The 9408-nt window shown below is 37.1% G+C and overlaps 1 protein-coding gene across 1 annotated transcript; it reads left to right on the top strand.

Annotated features, from left to right (window-relative positions):
* The first annotated feature begins 2965 nt into the window (after window positions 1-2965).
* LOC105445625 lies at window positions 2966-6408 on the top strand. The gene is made up of 4 exons (XM_011681390.1): window positions 2966-3344; window positions 4160-4549; window positions 5265-5417; window positions 6359-6408. Exons 1-4 carry the CDS (start codon window positions 2966-2968, stop codon window positions 6406-6408), a joined length of 972 nt encoding a protein of 323 aa, XP_011679692.1.
* Window positions 6409-9408: the final 3000 nt, after the last annotated feature.

Raw genomic sequence — 9408 nt, 5'->3', positions numbered from 1 at the left:
AGAAGTCATTTCGAATATACTGAAATAACTTTCCATCTATCACTGTACGTCCCATAGGATGTACCCTGAACACTCATTCCATGTCGTGGGAAGTTTTTTTTAAAAAAGTAGAGCAGCAAGCCACATTCCCCAATACGCGCATACCTCCTAGTTAATATCAAACAGCTCATCAATATGTAAGACCTGAAATGACCTCAATGCAAGCAAGCACATGCATCTTACTAGATAAACCATCTGCAAGTAAAGCATTACAGGGGTGTAACCAAAGGGGGGTGTGGGGGTGCGACACCCCGCCCCCCCCCCCCCACCTCTCAGGATATTATCGGTAAAATTGCGCTGCCGTCGGGAAAAAAAGAGAAAAGGGGGAGGAAAAAAAAGAGAGGGCAAGGGAAAGAAAAGAAACAAGAAAAGAAAGTAAGGAAAAGAAAGGAAAGAAAGGAAAAGAAAGGAAAGAAAAGAGAAGAAAGAAAGAGAAGAAAAAAAGAGGGAGGAGAGGAAAGAAAGGAAAAGAAAGAAAAGAAAGAAAAGGAAAAAAAAGGAAAAAAGAGAAAAGGGAAACAAAAGAAACGGGGGGGGGGTGTGAAAGAGAGGAGGGGGCGGTAAGAGCCTGAGAAAGCAGGAGTGGGGGTAAAAGAAAGGGGGGTCGTTGGGTGGAGTCGTCTCGTCAAGGAAGCAAAAAAGACTCGGGTAAATATGTTGCTGTGTCGGGTCAGCTAGGTCGGTATTTTTGCTCGATCCTCGTGTACTATATCAATGCAGAAGTTTGAAGTCGGTGAGATGTATATTGTCGGTCGGCCGACAAGTTTTTTCCCCTACGAACTGTGACTTTGTATCCGCTGTGACGACTTCGAGAGTGACTACAACTACAATACTTGTATTTTCTCGAAGTTTCACTTCCTATAATATCAGCTTAAGAAATCAGAGATTTAACATTTTCAGGGAAACTAAATTCAAACAAGGATTAAGAGTCAACAACGATACGACGAATCGTCTTCCTTTCTCTATATTTTGATGAAACGCCAAAATTTCAGCGCTTGGCGCGGGAGGGGAAAACTTCATTTAGACGAGTCGAGAACAGTACAATAAATCGTCTTCTTTTCCTAATAATTTAGGGAAACGTCTAAGCTTCCGCGCTTCGCGCGGGAGGCCTAACACCGACACCCTCTAACGAGCGCGCTTCGCTTGCTCACTACCGCACCTCCCCAAAATAAGATCCTAGCTCCGCGCCTGAATTAAAATATATAGCTATGATGTTGACTAAGTTGACAAAATAATTCGTATATTTATGTCGTCGAGGAAATTGATCATTTGCGCATACGCAAGTACTATAGATAGTCCATAGGAAAAACAATTTAGCCTTCGGCCCCGGGTTTATAGGGTTATATGTAGATATTGAGACACTTATTTTTGTCGGTAATTGGTGGCTAGTTTTGTCGGTAATCGTTGGCCTCTACACCACCCCCCCCCCCCACCCCACTTAAAAATGTCTAGCGACGCCCCTGATACAATGTATTAGGTCATCGTGGAAGTTCTAGAAAGCAACAGGGGAGGGATCAAAATAAGCTTCGAAGGGCACTTATACGTAAAGAAGAGAACGGGGAAGAGACGGGAAAATTAGATGGCAGCCTTTCTACTTATTCCCATTTATACAAATCATTTTGTTGCAGTTTGATGTCAGTTCTTCACGATAAGCCAATTGCTCTTCTTCCGGTGGTTCCGTGAGTCCCTTAAAGTCAGTGAAAACAAAGTACTTGAATGAGACGGGGTGTTTTACACACTAACGTATATATAGTAAAGCTACATACACTTAACTGAAGGAAAGAAACCTATAGAAGACGGACTGGATATTATTGAAAATACTATTCTAAACAAGAATGTACTACATGTAGGCCTACTACATTACGTTACAATTTCACGAGAGAACTAGAACTCGAGAGGGGAAGAAAAGACGAAGTGATGAGAATGAAAGAAGACTAATAGCATGAGAGGAAAGAAAAGAGCTAAGAAGACAAGAAAAGGGTGTAAAAAGGAAAAGGAAGAGCAAGAGAGAGAGAGAGAGAGAGAGATAGATAGCCTTGAGTTTTGGATCGGCTAATGAGTAATAAATGAAACAGATTTTGAGCGGAGTAATTATCTTTCGCTGGAGAACTTGCATAAGGAGCTAAAACTTGATGTTCTTTTAAATCAAACATTATGGGGAATAGCAAAAAACGGCTGAGCATTTATTGCACTAATTGCCAGAGGAGCATTCATGTCTTCCACGAGGCCGCACTTTTGGATCAGAGAGCAATTTAATTGTCGGCGGAGGATTGTCTTTTGCGGGGTACTTTTGGGAAGGAGCAACAATTATTGTCGTAGTAGCCTTTACGGGGCACTTTTTTAGCGGAGCAAATGTCGGCGGAGCAATTGTCGGCGGAGCAAATGTCACCGGAGCAAGTGTCGCTTGAGGCGAAGGAAATGTCGGCGGAGCACTTGTCGGCGGAGCAATTGTCGGCGGAGCAACTGTCGGCGGAGCAACTGTCGTTCGAGGAACATTTGTCACCGGAGCAATTGTCGCGTTTTGCGGAGCAATTGTCGGCGGAGCAATTGTCGGCGGAGCAAATGTCGGCGGAGCAACTGTCGGCGGAGCAGCTGTCGGGGAGCAATTATCGCGTTTTGCGGAGTAAATGTCGGCTGAGCAATCGTCGGCGGAGCATGTGTCATGGAACCGTAAAGACTGGTGTCTCCCTTCCCATCCAAATGACTGATACCACGTTACGTCATTGCTCTGTATTTATACAGGGATAAGCTATTCAATGTGGATTGCTACGATCGACGTCCTTTTAATGCACTGCTTTGAATGGACGTCACACGTATCAGTCCACGCAAATCTAAAAGTTCGTATTACTTTCTGCTTGTGACCATAAACTAACCGATTGATGGATAAACCAACCAACCCTAAAATAATCATTATTATAGGAAAAAAATGCCAGAATTATCTGTTCATGTCCTCTTAGGTCCAGAAGCATCCATCGTCTCGGTTGTTGAAACCATTCCGGAGATTACTGTTACATTCGGCGAAGAAGGGTTACTAACATGTGCTTACGAACGTAAACCATATGCCGTCTATTGGAAATTCTTGAGCGATTCGTCATCGATCGATCTGCTAGTTGTTCTAGATCAATACTACCAGGTCGGGAAAAGATCAGGACCGGGGTACGACGCAGGGCGCTATAATGTTACTAACGACTTTTCGCTTCTCATACATGACGTCAGCGTAAAGGATGAGGGCAGATACATCTGTGAAGTTTCCGACTTTGAAACAGGTCGAGTATTTCGCAATTACACCAATGTTACTGTGACAGGTATGTATTACAGTGCTGATAACAAGTTAATCTATATAAGTTATATTGTTTGCCCAGTCATAACAAGTCGCCATGAACATCAAGATTATATATGATTGAATAGTGAGCAAATAATTACCGTTGGTGAAAGTGATAGTTTCCCATCGCCTGAAACCAAAAGGTGATTAAATGCTTTATATTCCACGACGGAAACATTTCACTTCTTCCGTCATTTTAGAGCAACAAGTCATACATTTACAGCTAGCACAAGGTGTAGGGTACGTACAGTGCATACAATACTTACGTACCTACGTATACGCAACGTATACAATTACATTCAGTGAGAGTGAAAGTGCATTGCATTGTGTACATACTAGTACTATCTGCACAATGCAACGCACTTTAACTAAAGATAGTAAATGTAGTACTATCTACACAGTGTAACGAACTTTTTTTCTCCCATCAATGATGGGCGAACTATCTTTCAGCACGTGATTTACTTTTAACAAATCGTGCAAAAAATTGACGTCATGCAGTTGTCTCACGACAAAGGCCATATCTTTTTCCTACTTGCCCAAAATCATTACAAATTTATAAACAAACAGGTTTTCTTCCTACTTCAGTTGCGACATTGTATTGAAATCTACATAAAGATATGTTATTTTCTCAAAGAAGATCTGACCAGTCGTAATATGCCCTAACTAATATCACGTATTCTTGAAAACAGGGTTAGTTGGGTTAGATTCGATAGGTTGTATTTAACGTCTTTAGATTTTATTCTGTTGGTAACTTAAACGGTGAAAATCATTGATACTGTATTATATTCCCGTTTACAGTAAAAGCAATCAGGCCTCTCGTTAGGGTTCACCAATGTGGAAGCAACTCGCCTGGCTCTGTGAATGTGACGGACAATCCAAAGGCAAGCTGTATGATCAAGACCATACCTGACCAACGCCATGTGCAGCTAGATTGCTTCGTTGAGGGCGCTAAACCACAAGTTGACATGTTCTGGATGGATAATACCACCCTGCAGGACTTGTCAAACGGTACATTTTTAACAATTACCCCGGGAAAACGAGAGGGAACTGTGGATCAAAAACTAACTGTGATATTACAGGTTTCTGAGTTTCAATCCGAAGATGACTACTTCACCTGCATCGCTGAGGGCCCGGCAGTTGAAGGAATATCATCCGTGACTGTTGGGATCAACAACGTCAAACCTGGAGGTTAGAGTCTTCCAATTTATGAAATATATCATATCAAATATAACCTAACCGTTGCAATAACTTTAATTGTAATACATCTGAAAAAATAGGAGAAACATAATGACGATAGCTCGAAACAAATCGGACCAATAATAAGGTAGTTAAGAGTTCACTATACTTATGCGATTCAGCCCGAATTGGCAATCTGGTCAGTAGATTGTGACGTAGTGCTGATCAGCTCTCCCCTTTCTCGTTTAAAAAATATGAGTAACTTCTTTTTTTTTCTCCTGAGTTCCTTCTCCCTTCGGGTACTTTAAAATAATCGCGGCTTCATCATATTTTGTCAGATTTTATTTAAAATGTTCACAGTCATGTCATGCTGTTCTTTCTTTGCTTTGCATTGCTTTCTTTAACAGTTCTTGTCTATTAAAGGTTGGATTTTCCTTCAAGTATCTCCGTAACACAAGTATAATCCTAGGTTATCATGGTGACATAAATTCAGTTTTACAGGCATGAATAATCCAAATTGTTGACACTTCTGTTTAAAAAGATGATAATCATAACCATTCTTAGCATCACTAACATGGTGCCATTGTTTTTTGCAATACGAAAAAACTCGTTTCTAGAAAGGGGGATGCTTTGATTATATTACAAAAGTCAAACACAAGAAACCTAAATTCCTAAAGATAATCAGTTTACTATGCTATGCCTTCTTATAATTTAATTATATTTTTAGTACCAACATCGGCAATAGCAGCTGCAACAGATTCGTCATCGGTGGTGTTGATGGTAGTGGTGGTGGTGTTGGTGGTGTTGGTGGTGGTGGTAGTTGTTGTCATCATAGCTGTACTTCTCTGTAAGAAATACAAGAGACCACAAGACAGAACAGGTAACAATTGTCTATCGTGTAATTACACTGACTACACTGAACCTTTTTTCACAAAACATACTAAAGGCCTATGATATACCTTATGAACCTGATAAAGAGTACACCATCCTCGATCCTTGTGAAGGGTGAAATCACCTTGCTCCTTTAAGGCATCGAGACACACCAGACAAAAAAAACAAAAAATCATCGTGTATATTTAAACCAATACAAGTTCCTTTTTCCTGTGTAAATCAGTCAATTCTAATCATATGTAATACTTGAGAACCAGTTCAAATCAAACACTACGATTATTGGACCAACGAATACAAAAAGAAAATAAAATAAAGTAGCAGATATATCAAACAAGTGGATTAAAGATTGATTTATTTACGTAATTTTATTTGTCGACATTATTAGATTATGTTGTACTCTGTTGTTGCTGTGTTTTGCTTCTATTGCGTTTAAAGTCATTCCATGAGAACAGTGAGGATATATTTAAGGATTAGTTTTTCATCCCATGTTAAGCTACACTTAACAGTAGAAAATGGACTCATACTGAATACAAATATAAAAACCACGTTGCCCATATCGTTTCATTTTCTTTATGCTTTAAAACAGATGACGATCAACTAGTACTATAATTACTAGCTCTAGTACTACTTCTACTTGTATTAATATATCCAGTATTAATGCTACTGATATGTTTACTAATTCTACTACTACCATTATTATAATTTACAACACTCTACTATCAATGCAAATATTTTCCCCGTTACTAATACTAAAAGTACTACTTCCAATGCTACTGCAACTTAAACTACTGAGACATTCCATGATAACATTACCGATATATATCAGGCTTAGTTTTTCATTTCATATAAGAAAATAAAGTGATACTGAATAAAAAAATATATCTACCACTTTGCTAATTTTTGTTTTAATCTCTTTACACTTTTAAACAGAAGACGATCGTCCAGTGGATATTGAGACAGGTACACTATTAAGTGAGTAGGCTCCAAACGAGTTTAATAATTCTTTTTCTACCACTTCTACTCATATTACCACTGCTACTACTAGTAGTACTTCTATTACTACATCCCCTCCACCAATATTATTACTTCTACTACTGCTACTAACAGTACTACCACGATTTCTGGTTCCACTACACAGCTACTATTACTGATATTACTACTAGTATTACTACTACTACGACTACCTTTACTAATGTTAATGATATTACTACCACTTCTACATTTACTACTACCACTATTTCTACCAATATTACAACTACACAACTATTAACTAGCTGTAGTACTACAGTTTTGCTTTATATCAAATAGACACTATCACACTGTGTCACGCGTGAGTGCATGTATTATTCCATAGACGTTGGTGTGACTTGGTGTCAGTGTGTCTACTTTGTTTCAAGCAATACCGTACTTCTACTGCTATTACTACTTCCACTATTACTGCTACTTACTGCTTTGTATATTACAACAACTAATATGTATACGACTAATACTTTTACTAATATCACTACTACTACCACTACTATAATTTACCAAAACTACTACCACTAGCACTACTAAAAGTAATACTGCGAAGACGACTATTATTACTACTATTTTGTAGTGTGATATGCTCCTTGGATGCGAGCTCAATTTCATAGAGTTCACTTTTGGTGATTATAACTATTATAATGTAGGTATATTTTTGGTGATTATAACTATTATAATGTAGGTATATTTTTGGTGATTATAACTATTATAATGTAGGTATATTTTCACGGCGGTAAACTTTTTGGCAATATCCATAACAATATTTGTTTCGAAAGTACTACAATGTTATATATCTATTTTCTAGCAATAAATGCAATTTGATCAGGTTATTAGATCTATAATAATTTAATTTTTTCTTCAATAACTCCATACTAAATCCTTCAAAAAGTTGTAGACCTATATTAACAATATCACACATTTCTACGTCTTGTATTTGATGGATCACAGGAGAAGTACCTAATAGGAGACCATCATTAGATTCCAAAAGGACCAAAATAAAGGACTATTCACCAAATAGACCAACAACGAAGAATAAAGACACTGGTCACATCAACCTGGGGGTGTTCGGCTTAGCAAAAGCTGGGAAGTCATCTTTAATCAATTCACTCATCTTTTCTCTAAAAGGTAACAATATTAGTGATAAGTTCGGATTGTTATAATACCAAGGGGTCGCTTCCTAAAGCTCCATAGCAATATATTTTGATTGTAAATATATCTGTAAAAAATTAATACGATTATGATTTTGCGTAGAAGTACGAATACGAATAAGAATGCGAATATGAGTATTGATACTAATATGAATATTCATATGAGTATATCAAATCCGAATATGAATAAGAATAACAATGTGAATATGAGTACGAATATGAATATGAGTATAAATATGAGTATGAATATCAATATCAATAAAATTATGAATATGAATATTAAAATGAATATGAATATGAATATGAAAATGAATGAAATTATCCGAGTGAAGCGGACAGCAGGGCCACAACATCTAGGGAGAGCGATAGTACTGGACAGATAGAGGAGATAGAACTGACCGATCACATTCATATCTTCAATTACAATGGAATGGTGAAGTACGACGACACCCAACTAAAGGATATTCTATATCATATAGGTGAGACAATTTTTTTTTTACTTTTGCATACAATTTGTATCTGATATATTTTGGTATTGCTATCAAAATCGCTGTATGATAGGAGTGACCAAACTTCACGAATATTTGAATAATTCTGAGAGATGTAAAATCCAATCAACGATTGTTTTTCTATTCTCAAAACAAAACTCATAGTAGGAAATCATACATGAAAAAGTTTTAAATTCTTTCTAATTTTAAAACTAACTAATTATTTTGATACGGTATTAGAACAATATCGCCGGATAATATTACTGACAGAGGTAACACAACTCATATATAAACTGTTCACATTTGCTCTAGCTTTAAATGGGGGTACCCTGCAATTGTGCATGATTTGTTTGTCTTTCTCTTTTGTTCTTTATAGAATTGGTTAGCACTAACGCATGCTTTATTTCATTTTCCCCTCACCTTTTAACTGTTATTCGTGTTTAAGACTTTCGCACAGAGGGACAATCGAAAAAGAAAACTCCCAAAGTTCCGGTTGACTGCACCATCTTCATATGTGACTATAGGTGAGGACTGTCATAATAGACATTGTAGCCTTTTTTCAAAACCAAGAAAAGAAAGAGTGTATCCCGCTTTAGTTTTTTTTTCTTCAAAATGTCAAATTTAAAAGAAATGCTGTCTCTATGCCGTTGCCATATATTGCCACCTACCACTGCCTCCCTCCTTTTCTGTGTTTCTCTATCTCTGTTTATTTCTCTCAGTCATTCTTCCGCAAATAATTGTATAACATTTGAAGAGTTAATGTATTTATGACAGTTTATAAAAAAAAATTGAAAATAACAATTGTTATACATATTTGCTTAATCATGATTCATCGTCGGCAAAATATTTGTTTTACTTTATATTATTATTGTTATCCAAAAACTGTGTACTTACATGAATGCGAAAAAATCAAATCAAAATCTTTTCTTTCTTTCTTCCTGTTTATCCCTGTTTATCTCTCTACAGTCTATAGTAAACAACTGAAATGTTGGAGAATCTGGAATCCTTAGTATTAAAGCGATAGTTGAGTTCTGTTTTTAGACCGCAAATGCCTTCAAAGTGGATGGTTATTGCTCTTATTCTTATGACATTTATAGTGCCCCTTTAGAATCTAAAATTGCTAAAAATGTAATTTTAGACCCCAAAATGTGTGAAATTTAGCCAATACGATCATACCAATTCAGCTCCACTTAAAAAAAAGAACGGTGACCGTTAATTAACTAATTCTTTAAAAATAACAATACATGAGCCGGCTAATTTTGGGTAAAAATACACGAAAATGCCAACAAAATATCCAACGTCGGCATTTGGTGAAATA

This window comes from Strongylocentrotus purpuratus, unplaced genomic scaffold (assembly GCF_000002235.5).
Source record: "Strongylocentrotus purpuratus isolate Spur 01 unplaced genomic scaffold, Spur_5.0 spur5_scaffold_1, whole genome shotgun sequence".
NCBI classification, from domain to species: Eukaryota; Metazoa; Echinodermata; class Echinoidea; order Camarodonta; family Strongylocentrotidae; genus Strongylocentrotus; species Strongylocentrotus purpuratus.
This window is presented reverse-complemented; position numbering and strand designations above follow the sequence as displayed.

What these genes read in the sequence shown, in the direction of transcription:
- LOC105445625 (XM_011681390.1), top strand. Translation starts at nt 2,966, where the DNA reads ATGCCAGAATTATCTGTTCATGTCCTCTTAGGTCCAGAAGCATCCATC. An exon ending in CACCAATGTTACTGTGACAG is followed by an intron (nt 3,345 to 4,159) that starts GTATGTATTACA and finishes TCCCGTTTACAG; the next exon opens with TAAAAGCAATCAGGCCTCTC. An exon ending in GAGACCACAAGACAGAACAG is followed by an intron (nt 5,418 to 6,358) that starts GTAACAATTGTC and finishes ACTTTTAAACAG; the next exon opens with AAGACGATCGTCCAGTGGAT.